The sequence below is a fragment of the Ailuropoda melanoleuca genome, chromosome 10 (assembly GCF_002007445.2).
Source record: "Ailuropoda melanoleuca isolate Jingjing chromosome 10, ASM200744v2, whole genome shotgun sequence".
Taxonomy (NCBI): domain Eukaryota; kingdom Metazoa; phylum Chordata; class Mammalia; order Carnivora; family Ursidae; genus Ailuropoda; species Ailuropoda melanoleuca.
This window is the reverse complement of record NC_048227.1, coordinates 29,391,853-29,408,740: the sequence shown is the minus strand read 5'-3', so window position 1 is coordinate 29,408,740 and position 16,888 is coordinate 29,391,853. Positions and strand designations below refer to the sequence as shown.

The 16,888-nt window shown below is 47.1% G+C and overlaps 1 protein-coding gene across 2 annotated transcripts in view; it reads right to left on the bottom strand.

The window, feature by feature from the left end:
* The window catches only part of TXNDC11 (thioredoxin domain containing 11), a 60,370-nt gene that overhangs the window by 2,096 nt on the left and 41,386 nt on the right, over nucleotides 1-16,888 (bottom strand). For both annotated transcript variants that reach the window (XM_011232706.3, XM_019806255.2), the window contains 5 exons: nucleotides 15,047-15,247; nucleotides 9,141-9,933; nucleotides 6,472-6,614; nucleotides 6,037-6,146; nucleotides 2,600-2,680 (listed from right to left, as the gene is read on the bottom strand). In XM_011232706.3, the coding sequence (XP_011231008.2) occupies nucleotides 2,600-2,680; nucleotides 6,037-6,146; nucleotides 6,472-6,614; nucleotides 9,141-9,933; nucleotides 15,047-15,247 (1,328 nt within the window). The remainder of the gene's footprint in view (nucleotides 1-2,599; nucleotides 2,681-6,036; nucleotides 6,147-6,471; nucleotides 6,615-9,140; nucleotides 9,934-15,046; nucleotides 15,248-16,888) is intronic.

Below are 16,888 nucleotides of genomic sequence, written 5' to 3'. Positions count from 1 at the left end.
CGCAGGCGAGGAAGAACGAGTGGAGGCCAGCTCTGTCACTGAGCCGTGCGGCGCAAACCTCGTCTCGCAGGGCAGAGGCACTGCATTCCCCAGGAGAGAGCTGCCGAGGTGCCTTACTGTGTGTGGAGGCGTTTACAGGACCGAGAGCGACACCTGTCAGCACGCTAAAGTCGAGTCCCCAGAGCAATCTCTGTGAATCTACCAATGGGTGTGCTGAACGGCTTTCCAACTTTCTAGAAGTGGCGCAGATGCAAGGTGTGAACAAACCTCCAAAAAGGAATCATTTTGGACTCCGCTCTAAATTCACCAGGAGTGTGTTCACGCCCCTCTAGCACCTAAACGGCTAGATAAACACATGAGGAACAGGGTATGGGCCTCTACTCCAAAGAAGGGGGTAGGAGAGTGAGGGCGGGTGGGCTGCGCCGCTGCAGAAGGGAGGCGCTTCCCAGGGCCCACGCTACAGGAAGCCACCGCACCCCTGAGATGGCCTCACCCGGGCCCGGCCGGAGCACCTGACTTCCGCGCCGTCACACACAGCGGTGCGAGCAGAGCGGCTCTAGGATGCCCTGCACAGGAGAACCAGGCCGGCCAGGGGCAGGAGGCGGCTTCGGCACACACCATGGGGGACGACAAGCCGTTTCATGTGGTTTCTCCCTTCCATGACTATAAAATACGTGCTCGCTGGAGACCAGCTGCAAAGCAAACAAGAGGCATCCCCACATCACCTGTAGTCCTCCTCCGAAATAACTGTCAACATCTTAACATTTCCCTTACTTACTGCACACATTTTAACCTAGTGCATGCGCAAACTTACACTTTACCAAAACCTATCTAGTCTCTTCACAAAAATAACTATGCAACGTGAAAAAGGCCTTTTTCACTTCCTCTCCTGCGAGCGGTCAGCTCCTGCCCTTGGCCCATTTACACCTTCCGAGTGTGCCGAACACTCACCTTGGACCAGCTGACGAGGAGTTTACTTCATTTCTGACTACTATTTATTTTTAGGAAATAAGAAAAATTCCATTCATGAGCAGTAAGGCTTCAGTTTCCCAAGCTCTTCGTATTAACAAAGAGCTGGACACTCTTCCCATATTCGGCATTTACCTTCTTGACTTTTCAATGGTGAGGGGCTTCAGGGACCACCACAGTGGTCCATCCCCACAGTGACCACATCAGGCAGCTTCCTGATGAAAGCTCGGTCCCCCACACAGCCAAACTCAGTCTCCCAAACATGCAATTCTCTGTCTCTCTCTCTCTCTCGGTCTCTCTCAATACATACTCCTGCGTTCTAGTTGCTGAGGACGTCTCCATGCAAAGGCACATGCTGGGTGTTATGACTTGACCACTTTCCCAAACTACATTTGAAATTCCAAAACCATGCTTCATTAAACTTCATGCCCGACCTCTATCCCACACAAATGAAATTGCTAGTGTTATTGTCCAGGATTCCTGGACTGTGTGGCACTTTAAAAGCTTCTTAGAAGGAAAAAGGTTCATCACGACAGTTAACAGAACAGCATGAGTCACACTCCGTTTTTAGTGCACGATGTGACAGGACCCTACCACCCTAGGAAGTATTCCAGCAAAAATTCCTTGAGATAAGGAGGAAAAAACGAGGAAATGATTCAATCTCTCGGAAGGAAGCACTCTCCTGGAGAAACAAAGTATGGCAGTGGCTGCAATGAGCAGTAGAAGTGAGTGCAGGAGGTGAGAACGGGAGACATCACATGTATGACTTAGGAACCTCACTAAAATAATCGGGCAAATGCTTCCCCCTGGAAAGACACTGTCAGAGCCGGTGACCGGTCCCTGAGGACCCATTCTTTTATAAACAAAAGGGAATCTTTTTTTTTTTAAACAGGGACAGAACATCTGGTTCATCAGGCTTTCAGAGGCCAAGAGTTAATTTCCCTTTTAGCAAAACATCCGCATCCAACATTTACTAACTGCCAAGTTAGGCTGTCCCTTTTGCTTATGTCCCACCCCTGTCTGCTGGGCTTTCAGGATAGTTGTTGTCATCACTGAACTTGGAGTCTGCTTAGACAAATGTGAAGACATCAAGGTGACAGCCCCAGGACAGATGGTCACAGAAGTCTGTACACTTGGGGAGAAGGCTCCTTGAATCCCAGGAATGGGGTGCAGTAGGGAGGAGACTCTCCATCTCCAGTTTGTACAAGAGGGACAAGGTGGTCAACAGCAGAACCCAATGGAAAATGACACAGGTGAAAGCCTGGGGCAGGCAGGGCCTGACATCCGGGGGCTCAAGAGAGGAGTGACTGTCCTGCACCATGTGAATGTGGCCCTTTGCTTTCCATCTACTGAACGCTCATGCGGCCAAGAAGACAAACGAGTTCTGTTAGCCACATTCATGTTCGTGAGCACACACACTCCAAGAGGGGCAAAATTCTTACCAAAACCACACACCAAAGCCCTTTTACCCTTGGTCCCTACTGGAACATTTTTTGAACAATATATTTTACTCAAAATCGTTTAGTAATAGTTAATGATTTGCATTTCACTTCTGTGAAGTACCTTAAACCCATTTCATTTTCAGCAAAAGAATCCCATCTGCCCAAATATTGAAAAAATTCAGCTTTACCTGTTGCAGGGAAAAAATAAGATGGTGGGAAGACGGTCGACCATAAATTCCCAAGGAAGGTCATTCTGGGACACATCAATCCTGGCAAAGATGAGAAAAAGTAAAAGATCAGCCTGAGACACTCGAACCTCAAAGAACCCTCTCTGATAACAGAAGAGCCTGGAGCATTTTCTGTGGCCACATTGACCAACCCTTGGTGACTGCACTACCAATGCAAGCTGGCTGCAAGCCAGGCAAGAAGAACCGGGGCTTGCAGAACATGTGACTTTCCACCTCACTTACGGAGTGGAAGTCACATGTCCTGAGAGTAAAAATGAGCTTTCCAAAAAACAACAACAACAATAACAAACTACCTCACTGACACCTCAGGAGCAGTCCGCCCACCTGACAGGGTCTGGTCGAGTACTTTAATCACTGAATCAGCTCTGGAAAAAGAAAATCACTGTGCAAAATTTATCAAGCCTCTGAAGACATAAGCAAGCTGGACAATAAAGATTATACTCTATTTTATATTTGTATTTTGTAAATCTGCACGGAGGCCACAAAACTTGTATTTCCTTAGCAGACTTTAGATTAATTTTCTAATACAGAAAATGACACCTGTGCTGAATTACCCACCCTGGGCTTTGTCACTGTTGAAGGAGGCAGTGGCCCCTCCCACAGCCGGCACTCAGCTGAGAGTGCAGCAGCCCCCCACCCCAGCCCGCAGGGTTCATTGCTCAGGCAATGAAGAAACAAAAAACAACAAAAAAACAACCTAAAAGGAGGGAACAGACCGTGGAGGGCCACTTGGCCAGGTGGCTCCGATGTCAATCATCACAAACAATGCATACAAAAGATGGCAATTTTTTGAGTCCTCAATTAATGTGACACAAGTTTCCAGAAAATATAATGGGGTGTGAGAGTGAATCAGTCTCATGCATTTGTCTAGAAGAATGACCAAATTATAATGGTTTTAAACAAGTACTGAACAGCACTCCTGCCTCGGCCTGGGACAGCCTACTTAAAACATCAGAGTTCCGTTTTTTTCGAACACTTTAGTCTATCATCAAATACTTTTCTTCTCCTGAGTTTTACTTACAAAAAAAAAAAAAAAAGTAAATTGAAAGAAAACCATTATCATAAACATCCACTCAGAATTTCACTGGGCTAATCAGGAGCTTCTTTCTGGACTTCTCATTTGGGCTTGGTGTATACGCCTACACATTGTGAAAAGCGGCACTCATACATTTCGTATGCAATTATTTTCAATTAATAATATGAAAAGCATTGTTCAAATAAATGGGTCAAAATCCTATCAAACTCTCAGCCACAATTTACTTAGCTGTTGCTCTCCTGTTGGACGTAAATCGTGCTACAGTGACTAGCTCACACTCCTCTCCAAGTCCTAGTTCCTTAATTCCCCAAAGTGAAATTAACTGGGGCAAAAATGTATAACTATTTTTGTGCTTTCTTACAAATGCTGCTAACATGCTTTCCCAAAAGGTTACACCCAATTCATGTGCTAGGTCTGACTGTGCCAACTTCACTTTATCAACACAAGATGCTGTCATTTAAAAGCATCTGATAGTAAGTGTAAATGATACTTTGTTATTGTTTTAATTTAAACTTATTAGACTGTAATCTCCGTACTTGCTTATTTATACTTTCCTCCTCCAGGAGAAACCTACTCAAGTCTTTTCTTCACTCAGGAGTCCCTCCCAGCTGTGGCTCCCCCTGCCCCCCAGCTGGTTTTTCACTGTGGTAAAATACACATAAAACGTCCCAGCCTGACCATTTCTGAGCGTACAGCTCAGCAGTGGTAAGTGCACTCATAATGGGGTGCAGCCATCCCCACCACCCGACTCCACAACTATTTCTTCACCCTGCAAAATGGAGACTCTATCCGTTCAACAGCTTCCCCGCACCGCCCCATATCCAGCATCTTCTTTGTCTCTGTGAATCTGACTCCTCTGGTTGCCTCACATCCCTGCAGTCACACGGTATGTGTCCCTTTTAGGGTTTTTTTGGAAGATTTTATTTGTTTATTTGAGAGAGAGAGAGTGTGAGCAGGGGGCGGGGAGGGGAGGAGGGAGAAGCAGACGCCCCACTGAGCAGGGAGTACTGAGCAGGGTTGGATCCCAGACCCTGAGATCATGACCTGAGCTGAAGGTAGACACTTGACCCACTGAGCTACCCAGGAGCCCTGTGTCCTTTGTATCTTAGTATTTCATTTAGCATTGAGTCTTCAACGTTCATCCATGTTGTAGCAGGTGTCAGAACATCCCTCCTTTTCAAGGCTGACAAACACTCCCTTGTGTAGACAGACCACATTCTCCTCTTGGCAGTCCCTTAAACCTTTGTTCTTTCTCAGGGTCTGGAGTATGAGCACCTGCTTCTGAGTCCTGGTCCCCCGCTCACAGGCTGTGTGACTCTGGGCAAGTTACCCACCCTCTCTCTGACTCTGTTTCCCCCGCAGTAAAAAGAGATCCTAAGATCTGCTTCACTGAGTGTTTCAACGAGGTCAGATAACATGTATATAGAAAAATCTTGTGGCACAGTAAATCCTCAAATTTGGCTCTAATCACTACTTAAAGCCGATCCAATGGGTGAATTACAGATGCCGTAAAATACAGCTACTGTCCTTTTTTAAAGCCTACTTTCCTCATTTCTCTCACTGCACCCTTTTCTAGTGGAATCTGTTCATCCTTAACTATTTCTTGTAACTGCTTCACTTTGGAAAGTTTCCATCTCTCAAAGAAACTAGCAAACACAATATTCTATGTTCTGCTATTTTTTCCCTATGATTTAATCTTTTATATTTAATTCTTTCTGGAAGGTTCAAGTCTAAACAACACCCCCGCCCCAAAGCAGCTTAGTACCTTTTCCAAAAACTCTTTGAGGTTTTTTACAAAACAATGATTTAAAAATTGTTTTGATTACTATAAAGGCCATATCTGGTTACCCACAGAATCACAAGACTAGACTACATAGCTATCAACCAATCCTTCCTCTGAATTTTAGGAGTGAAGAGGGGAACTAGACCTGGGGGAGAGATCTGCTCCAGGTCCCAGGGCAGGTTGGCGGCACTTCGGGCACTGGCCCCCTTTCATTGGGCCGAAGCCCCGGCGCCACTGAAGTCCATGCGCACGCTTCCCATGGTAGTCCGGAGAGTTGGCCAATCTGGGGATTGTCCTAGCAACCAGGTCAGCACTGCTCCCACACTCACCCTCCCATGAATTCAATCAGGGTTAAACGTACTCGACACCACAGAAAGAACACTCAAAACTCATCAGGAAAACTTTGGTTTCAGTGAGGTTTTGCTCATGGTTTTAAACTGACAAATCACACCAAATCTAACCCAAGGTTAATGAACAATGGACAGATTCTTGAAAACCATATGGCTGAGCCTAAGGATGGAAGACACGCAAGGCCCAAAGTGCCACAGGCTCCCTTACCTTGCCACAGTGAACGTATCCGTCGGCAGGAGGCGAGCTAGCTGGATAAAGACATGATTGAGGGATGGACAGAAGCCACACCACTGTGCATAATAGAGCAGCAAAACGTCCTGAGGAAGGGAAGATGGCGGTTACTGGCGCCTAGGAAATGGGCTCACGTCCTCACTGTACTTAGAACCCAGCAGGCATTCAAGAAATGCTGCTTATGCACCAATTACGAAAAATTTCATTTTTAGATCTTTCCAATTATGTGCTTTCTTGAAGGACTTTTTGCAGTTAGAAAACCATCATGTAACTCCTGCATGTTGTGCGCAAGACTGCCACGTGATTTACTCTGCACATCACACCTGAGTGCTCCCCCCGACAACTGCGGCTCTGCGGATTATTTCACTAAGGAGACGTGGTGTGATTTCTGCCTCTCTCATGATTCCATACCTGTTTTTGAAGGACCACTTCCCAAAAGGTATCAGTTGTCACTTCAGTGATTAGATGCTGAGAAGGGAACTGGGCAGAGTCACTTCCAATGAGATGCCTTTTCAAGGGACTGTAGAGAACGCTGAAGTTTTGAATAAAAGACTCTAAAAATAAAGAGAAAATGAGATCAGCTCTTCACTAAGTACTGGGAGAGTAGCTGGCCTACTTTAAACCCTACATTTAAAAAACTGGGCTGGCTTCACAGGCTTACATTTTTAACACTTCACCTACAGGTAAAACGCTGAACACAGCTGCCCAGCGTGGCACCAGGTGTAGCTTTGGGAGGACTCCCCAGACGGGGATTTAGGGAACAAAATGCCGCACAGTGTCAGATGCTCCAGTATTTACAGACCAGGAATTCTCTCTTTTTTTTTTTTCCTTAACAGCATCAGTCCACAAATAGACACCAGAGACTGCACAGATCATCATGCCACAATCTTCAAGCAATTTCAACCTACGATCCTAAGACCTCTAAACATCACTACAAAAGACAACTACTACACAAGCTGCCATGAGCGGACAGGTATCTCATGCTCATTAATTCAAGGACAGGGAGCTTTGGTTTTTGTTTACTCGAGTTCTTCAAGTTTCCTTCTTGAAAGTTTAGGAAAAATAAACTCAATTATATTTAGTGGGAAAACCTATAAATAAAACCCACAAGCAATCCAAAAACCTAACTTGAACCGACAGCTTTCCCCTCCCCATCAACTCCACTGTCCTCAGATTGCTTGGCTGTCTGTCTGAAGCAGGACTGAGCTGCTGCGTTCTCCCTTCTTTCTCCTTCCTCTAACTCTCTCCATTTTGAGGCCCTGTGTTCTGCAGAGGGAGGAAGAAGTAAAGGGTGTCGTGTGCATAGTAAAGAGAGGTCATTGTCTGTATCTGAGTTACTTACTTGGCTATGTTTATGAAACATAAAACCAAAAATTCTCTCCTCATGTGAACGAACCCTAAATCCCTAAACTGGCCCAGAGAAGCCGACTGAAGAGTCAACTCTGCAAACCAATCAAACATAGGCAATTTTTTCACGAGGACCCTTAAAATGTTATCACCAACTATAGGACAAAGAAAAACTGAGCTAGATGTATGTTTCAGAGTAGTTACAAATGACCAAAAGAAATCTGAAGAAAGCTTCTTTCAGATGACCCTTAAATTCAAATTGAACACCATTATGAGCTCACTGAATGCATGAACAAAATTATGAAGTCCAATAAACACTCTAAAAACATGGACTTGTTTCACTTTAAGAAAACTTGGGGGGGGGGGCGCCTGGGTGGCTTAGTCGGTTAAGCATCTGCCTTCTGCCCAGGTCATGATCCCAGGATCCTGGGATCGAGCCTCGAGTTGGGATCCCTGCTCAGCAGGAAGCATGCTTCTCCCTCGCCCCACCCCTCCCCATCTCCCAGCTCATGCTCTCTTTACCTCTCTAATAAATAAAAAATCTTAAAAAAAAAAGGAAGGAAGGAAGGAAAAGAAAACTTGGTATACCAAAATGTAACTTTAGAAACACAAATCAGGAGCAATTTGTAGTATCAATAGCGAACGCCAATTCATAAAGCGATTGGTCACGGGGTTCCTTTGAACACTCAGGAGCTTCATCTTTATAACATAATTTGACACAGGAAAAAAAAAATCAACATTTACATAAGCATCTCCAAAAGTGTCAAATATCAGAAACAAGCTTCACCTGGGTTTAAAAGAAGGTAGCTAAAAGGACTATTATTTAGGGGGCTTTGAGTTTACTATTACTTTCATACCCTCAAAAACTTGGAAATAAAAGGTTTCCCTCCCTACCAAATTCCTCCTGTCTCCATCTGGCAAACACTGACTTTCTCCATTTCCACTGAGGCTGAACTAACATGGCTTTTGAATTCTCACTTCCTTGTGTGGACATCCAGGATGTCAGCAAAGCCCTGGGAACAGGACAGCGTGGGTTAGTTTACTGCTGCTGCCAAGCCCTAAGGGCAAGCTCGCAGATGCTTTCCCATAACGGGGTCCCCCCACCCCCAAAGTGGTTTTTGCTGGTTTGCAACGGGACACTTGTTTTTGCACTTGACGCTTGCTTATTACAACCTAGGCACGCAAGGTCAGAGCAGCATTTCTCAAGGAGGTATAAACAGCAACAGAACAAATTAGGTCTGGTGGCCTTGGTACTTGGACATCCAAACCTGTGACACAAAAGGGAGAACAGGTGGTTCTATGTTTCACTGCTTCCTGTTTAAGCTCCTTTAGGGTGGCGCTGCCGTGGGGGGTCCTGTTCATCAACCCCCTGGGATGCTCTCAGCATGACAGCTCTCCACCCCACTGCCTTTCGTGTGGCCAGGTGCCCACCCCATGCAGCTCACTCCAACTCAGAAACAGGACAGGCACTGCCAATCTGGAACACTGGACTGCCACCCCTCCCTGAGGGGCTACACAACAACCTTATCTAAAATTTGGAGTTAGAAGTTTCTGTTCCCTTTGATAGAAAATATTAGCTTCTTTTAAAATGATGACCAACTGCAGTCTAAAGATTTCAAGTGAGCTAGAGAACTGACATCCCCGCATGACCAAATGTACTGACATCCCTGGAGAAAAGTTCCCGGTATTAAGCAGTGCTTTTTACGTTTGGGGAAGGAAACTGCCCACAGTACCTAGGGTGAACTTCATAAGAGCTTGCTTTGGATCCAAGACATAGTGAGACTCTTCTTTCACATCAACAATTGCGGCAAATTCCTTCACCCGAGTGGCGCTCGGAGCCCCCAGCCTCTCTGCATATAACCAAAATAAATTTGAATCCAAAAGGTAGATGTTCAGGGTCTTGTTGGTTCTGCAGCTCAGGCCTGTGAAGTTCGTGCTACTCGCGTCCACTTCAGGAAAGAGATACCTGTTCTCCTCAATGTGAGGAACGAAGCCTGGGGGATCGGCCTCACATTTCTTCTCGAGGGAAGAAAACGCAATGGTTGGGGTTTCAAAGACACCTTGTCCAGAATCAATGAAGCCCATCAAGGCCCTGTTTATGGTCCTGCAACATGCAGTGTAGTAGCTGAAGGGGCTGTAGGAACTCAGAAAATTGCTGCATTCTATGCTGTCCGACGCCACATGATAAAAGGTCTGCTCCTTGAGGTAGAAAGAATCCAGAGCTGCCGCCATCTCAAAAAAGCTGCACTGTGGCATGCCGACCGAGCTCGGCCTGACGCCCCCGGCGGTCTGGTTGACACACAGCTCACAGACGTTGTGGGTCCTGGAGACAGAGTGCCACTGAGGCAGCACCACGGTGTTACAGCAAGGGGACGCTGTGATCAGCGGCGGCTCCGGCAGCTGCGCGGGAGGCTCAGGCACCAGAGGCCGGAACACCGGGGCGTCCACTCGCCGCAGGTGCTGAAGGAGCCGCTCCACCACCTGGTCCCCATGACAGTTGTTGTACTCCAAGGCCACTTCGGTGATCTGAAACACAGGGCGGAGCTCATGAGAGGCGTGGCGATGGCGGAGGGAGAGACCCCGCAGCCGTCGGGCCTGGAAAGCATCCTGGTCTGATGCACAAGGAGCCCGGGCCGGCTCTTCCTCTCACGGCATCAAAGAGGAAACCATTACACCAAAAGTTAATAATGAAGAGGCTTGGATTATCTTTCAGAACATGTCACTTTATTAACAGTGAGCCAACTGTGTCGAGCAGGAAGGGATCTTGGAGGCAGGCGTCTCCATCCACCACACGACAAGAGCCAAGCTTCCCCCACAACATGCCCCAGGCCAAGGGGCCATGGTCAGATTTTAAATCTCAACTCCCAGGTGGGTGCATTTGCCTTTAGAGCTTTGCAACTCTTCCCTAAGTACGAAGTCTTCCTTCTCCACCTTCACTGTCTAAAAACATCCCAAACACCTATGGATCACAGGATTTCATGGCATACCTGTTTCCAAATAAATTCACACCTCACAGGAGGCTACAAATTCAACCTGTTTCAAACCACACTCACCCAGCCTGCCTTCCCCCATAACCTCCTCCTCCCCCTGCACTGCCCTCTATGGGAAAACAGCATCACAAAATGGGAATGGCGATCCTTTGAACCCCACCTTTCCCTCTGCATCAGCAAGAGCCTCACACCCTTCCACCTCTGACTTCAGCAACAAAGCTGGCTCCTTCTTTTGCATCCCCAGGGCCATGGCCTGGATTCAGGCCCTCAGTCATCACAGGCCACCACCACATGTTCTCCCCCGCCTCACTCGGCCTCCACACTTCCACAATTTTAAAACTACTACCCTAAGCACAGCACTCTTCCACCAAATGACATTCAATGGCTCCCTACTACCTGGAGGATAAAACTTAACACGGTCTGCCCTGCATCTGCCTTTCCAGTGTCGCCCCACCCTCTTTAGACCAAGCCTGGCCAGGACCTCCTCCATCTGACAAATCTCAATACTGTCCCCAAGGCCCAGCGACAGGCTGGCTGCTTCAGTGAAGAAAACACTGCCTCACCCTACCTCACCTGGGAGTTCGGTTCTGCATCTTCAGGGCCCCAAAGCCCTTCCCACAGAGTCTCACAAGTAAGTGTCTGCTGAGATGCCACCCCTCCCCACAAGCTTAAGGACCCTCATGGGCACGGACCCTGTTTGATTTCTCCTGTTCTCCCCAGAGCCAGGCACAGAACAAATGCCAAAGATCATACGGTGAATGAATCGCATCTCGGGGTAACATACACATTCCCAATTCCCACTTCCTGGGGGAGATTAACCACTTTACCCTCAGATCAGTATTAGCCTGATTAGATTTACATTTCATTCTAAGACTATTTCCAAACTGAGTACTTTTCACTACCCACCCAAGTTCATAAGAAAAACAAGCAAGTCATAATAATCCAAAGGCATTTAGTCCATCTACTCCCTAAAACAGAATCATGTGCTAACTTGGAGCAAATCTTGCCAGTCAGCTAAAAGGTGTTAAGTCACTCGCGATTTTGTTTCATTAAAGTGTGTGTGTGTGTGTGTGTCTGTGAAGCCACTTAATGAGTACTTTTCCAATTTAAAAAAAAAAACCAAAATTTTATACATGGTATTTATAGAGAGTGTTAATTCAAGACATATGCATTTCTAAGAAAAATAAACTGAATAGTTCTTGGGCATAAAAAAAAAAAAGATCACTTTAGATGATAAACCACTGTTTCATTTTTTTCCCCACACAAAAACATCTCAGCCCTTTCTGGACAAGGCTCTGACAGCACATCACACTAATAAGGACAGGCCCATATGACCCACAGGAGCCCAGCTGCCCTCTGGCCCCATCTGGGCACTGCTTTACACTCAAAGACACAAAGGTTACCATTCCCACCCGTGCCCCCTGCACCCCCCCCAAAAAAAATCCCACAGAAATCAAGTACTTACTATAATCTGTTATAAAAAGTCCAAGTAGAAGTATACTAAGGACAGCAGGAGTCCTTTCTTCCCTCATCTCTTTCCACAACATTGCTCATAACCAAAGCACCCACGTAAAGGATATGTTTAATTGAAGAAAATATTTTGTATAAAGTAATGCTCTTAAAAATGAGGCATTCTCATTTATCTCATTTATCTCCTATAAACTGAACTGGTTTTTACTTTATATTCCTTTCACACACAGGGCAGTTTTGCAAATACAAGTCCAATTCCATCTTTACATGGGAATCACTTGAGGTCATACTTAATTTCACATGAACTAATAAGGAAAATCTGGCAAATAAATTCAAATATTTGTGCTGTAAATGCTTTCTTCCATTTTCTTTAATCGGACAAATTTTTAAGTCAGAACCAGATAACCATGACTTTGCTCATGAGGCTCACCTTGGGAACGCCTCAGAGCAGTGCTGGGAAAGGAGAAAATGAGGCACACGGACTTGTTGGCTGCAGGGCGCATCTCTTTTGAGAAGCACATCGAGATGTCCTATGACCTTTCTAGGACTCTCTGAAGAGACGCAGGGGATCAGTGGCCTGACACTGTGTGCAGGGCAGGCTGTGTTCTCCCATGGGGGTGGGGAGGGGTTGTGCATGTGTCAGCAGCTACTGGTCCTGGAACAGGGCTCACAGTGGAGCCAGCACATGGCCGTCCTCTTCTTTACCCCCCACCACACTCCCCACTATGGCTGCCTCAAAACCTGTTGCGGGGCAAGCCCCAATGCTACTACCCTCATGGGACACTGACCTCTTCCACAATGTAAGCTTCCTCAACTGCCTGCCCAAGTTGGGCCTATAAGTGGTCGTGGGAAAAAGGCTTAAGGCTTAAACTCTCCTGTGGTTGAGGAGCTGATGAGTTTAGAACTCAGCCTGGAAATGTCCAAGTTTGATGCTCACCTGACCCAACCCTGATGGCCGCCTTACCTCTGCTCACACACCCCACTTCCCATCCCCACCAGCACCCAAGTTCCAGACTTGACTATTTCCCACACTCCTGGAACACTGCTGCCTGGAAAACCTGAGTAACAGGACCACACAGCTCTGCTTTGTCACAGGCACTGTGATGGCCATGATTAATCCTGAAGTCCTCAAAGAAGCACCTAACAGCCTCTCCTCTTCAGGCTTCCAAGCTGGGTCTTCTCCAGGCAGCCCCTACAGGGGCCACACAACCTACACTACCTGCTAACACTGAACCTGCAGCAACCTCCCCACCACTGTGCCTCTGCTCAGGCTGCGCTTTCCCTTAAGTTTCTCTTAACCCATCCACATCCTGGCCACCCCAAAGTCTGTCCCCTGTACCTGCCACGCCCACAGCCTCTCCTAACCTCGCCCCTGCCCACCCTTGGCTTCCTGGGACAGAGCCCTCTCTTCCAATTCCTCCTGACCCGGGCCTGGCGCTGACCTCCCTCCACCTTGAATTAACAAAAAGCAAGCTCCTGCGGCCCTCCTGGACCAGCCTCCGAGACCATGAGAGTAAGGCTACGTCTTGTCCATCCTTCTCCCCCACAGCTCCCTGACACAGCGCTCGATAAACATTTGCTAAACTGACGTGAAATGAAGAGGGAAATGTACTGCACAGAACATTTTACTTGGCTAAGTAATCCATTATACTGCTAAGATGCCATTTGGTTTTCAACAATCCCAACCATACTCTGAGGTTTAGGGGGATCCACTCATCTTGCAGGGACACTCTGAGCTCTGAGGAAAGCAGCCACAGGAACAAAGTGATTAAAGAAAAAAAAAAAGAAGAAGAAGAAGGCGGCCTGGCCACAGATGGAGGAGTTAGGGGAGAGAAGGGAGACACTGAGCCAGGGAAAAAGGCGGGAAAGCTAGTGTCCTCCCACCAGGGCCCTAAATCCAACCATGGCCCCCTGGAGAGAGGAACTGGGCTCCAGTCACAAAACACTACCCTACCCAGGACTCTGACTGGCCCACATCACTCAAGATGGAATCCTCCACAAAGAAAATTTAAAAGTCAAAGTAAAAATCCCAAACCATAGCTAATGCCTTGGTTGAAAATCCCACCTTTCCTACAAAGAACCTAAGGCTCTTAGTAGTAGATGCAGAAAAAGGCCTAGTAATTTGGGAGAGTGTCTCAGTTCATAAAATATCTGTGTAGTGAAGATTTTCTCAAGAAAGTAACTCTTATTACTTCAAGTCCTCCCTAATCAGAGGAGAAGAAACAAAGCTATTTCATTTCTCTCCTTTCTTCCTCTAAGCCAGGGTTGCAGCAGGCATAACAACTTTCACAATGAGGTTCCAGAGTAGCAAAGTCAGGGGTCTGGCTGGGCAAGAACCCCGTCTCCCTGCTGCCTCCAGGAAGACCATCAGGCTCACGTGGAGGAGTTCAGGCAGAGGCAGTATCTGGTAAGCCCAGCCAGTGGTACACTGGATGTCTGAAATTGGTTTTGGCCAATTAAGGGATCCTTGAGGGAAGGAAAAAATAAACCCCCCCAGTAAATCCAATTTAGCCATCCCAGGTGCTCTCTGGTAATTGTTATTACTCTCTCTAAGGGCCTCCAAATGATCCATGTATAAAATAAACTCACACCCAGAGAGAGTGAGTGTACTAGCTGAAACAGGAAAAGCAGGAGGGAGGGGCAGACTCCTGACAGGGTCTGTCTCTGGAAACCGCTCTGCTTATCTTCGCAAAAGGAAAGGCTTAGAGAAACAAGGGGGCCCAGTATCACCACTGCTGCTCCTGGCTGCCAGGTTGAGGATGGCCAGGGCTTGCGGTCAGGCCCAACCCCCCAACAACGGCATCTCCAAGGCCACATTGAACCCTGCCTGTGCTGCTGTCCATCCCCTCTATCCCACTCCCCCAGTAGGTCCTGACAGGACAAGGGACATCTGGTCCTACCCTGGGGAGGCGCAGCTTCGTTATGCCTGTTCTTGCCGACTCTGCCAGACCCAAGCAGCTGTCAGTCAATGTGGCCAGAGAGGCCGCAATGGATCCTATCCCCGGCACACACTCTCCTGCCCATTTATGGGAGGAAGGCGTAATGCCACAGAAACGCAGCTGCCACTCCTGGCAGGCTCTCAGCTCCTGGTGGAAATCACTCTGAACGTGGAGCAAGACGTCCAAGTTCATGAGGTTTACTGTTCCCTATGAGACACCTTTAAACATTTTGACTCTTACCTCATCTATTAAAGGGTGGCTTTCGGCTAAAGGATTAAAAGGTATAAATACAAGAAGCGCTGGCCCTTTCTTCAGTTCATTGTTCAGCAGGAGGCTCTTGCCGCCATGGGGCCGCAGCCATCGGAAGAGTGCCTCTCGATTTTCTAAGGCCCACTTATGGATGTTCTCTGCTGTGTAGTTGACGGCTTCCCTGGGAAAGACCTGTGAAGGACAACACAGGGAGGGCTGAAGGCAAGTCAGGCTCATGAGACCCCCGACCACCCCACTACCACCCAGGTGCAGACAAGATGACTCAGGGACGTGACCTGCCCCTGATCCTGCAGACAGAGCATTTCCTCACAGGTGGCTGGAAAGAGCAAAAGCGTCTGCAAAGAGGTGACTTTGAGGTCACTGAGTCCTCCTGCTCCCTTTAGCAGACTCCTCTATCAACGAAGAACTCTCCCGATCTGCTGCGGGCAACAATGACCTCTTCCACCCTGGCCAAAGGGAGCGATTACATTTTATTGGGTTCTTATAAAAGGATTACTGTAAAAGGATCAATGAATACCTACAGGAATGGAAGTTATAAAGTCAAGGATCATTTAGATTTTTATGCTGGTTCCCCAAAACTTGGCTCATAATGGTGGGAGAAGACCCTCCCTCAGGGCAGTGCTTTGTAGCTGTTCTGGTCACCTGCACCCCCAGTGACTAGAGGAACATCTGGCACACAGCAGGAATTCAGCACATGCTTGAAAGAATCCACGAATGACCCAGAACATGTACAAGGCCACAGATCACACTTATGTGTAGGGAATGAAGGGAAAGAGACATTTAGATTTTGTGCTTTGCTTCTCTGTAACAACCAAAGTAGGTCAACATAAAATTTGTTTGAAATTCCAACAATATGGATCACTGGGTTTCAAATGAAACTCCCAAAAAAAGTGCTGTGGAGGGTTCCACAATATGAGATCTTTTATACTCTCCAAGAAAGAGAATTAAATTGCCTCTTGACAAAGATGTCCACTGGTTTTATTTGTTAAAATACTGGTATCCCAGTATTTCATTTGATAAAAGGAATTCTGCTGCTAAACCAACCGACCAACCTTAAGAACTACAGACCCGATGCAGTAAGCCCAGTGCATTTGTCAGGGCCATTAGCACAGCCCCCGTTTCTCGGTTTTATGTTCCTTCCTCAGTGCCTCCCCTCTAAATCCATACGATACATGTGGGTTGTACAGCATGCTACCAAAGGAGGAAGGAAAATGACAGACAGTGGAAGCAGAGAAAGTAAGACGCTTGGAGGCACAAGGAGAGCGGGAGGGTGGCAGAGAAATCAGCAAAGCAGTGACTCTCGAAGCGGGATGGTGGGAGTTTGAAAAAAACATACTCAAACGTCATGTACACATTTCTATTTGGAAAACACAAAAGTACAACTGACTCTTGCAGTATAAACTACAAGAAATAAAACACAGCATCTGGGCTCCTAGGGATCTGCAGAAGCCTAGGGGACTGGCAACCAAGGGGGCACCCCAGAGAGGGCCTAACGGTCCCCTCGCAGGCAGGAGACTTGCACACTGACTCAAGGGGAGTGCAAGTTCAATGGGCTGGGTACATGTGTTACACAGATACTGGTCTTCACTCAACCTGTAAGTCACTCACACTGTCAGTGAAGTTAGAGACAGAAAATACTTAAGGAAAATAAATTCTCAGTGATGGGACTGGAGCAGCAGCAATAAATCGAGGAGAGGCACAGGACTAAGCAGGATACAGGTCAAAAGCTCAGAAATAGCTGAGTTGGGCTTGGTTCACCAAAAGCAAATGAAATTAGGGAACAAAGACGACAATGGAAAACCAAGGCTCTCT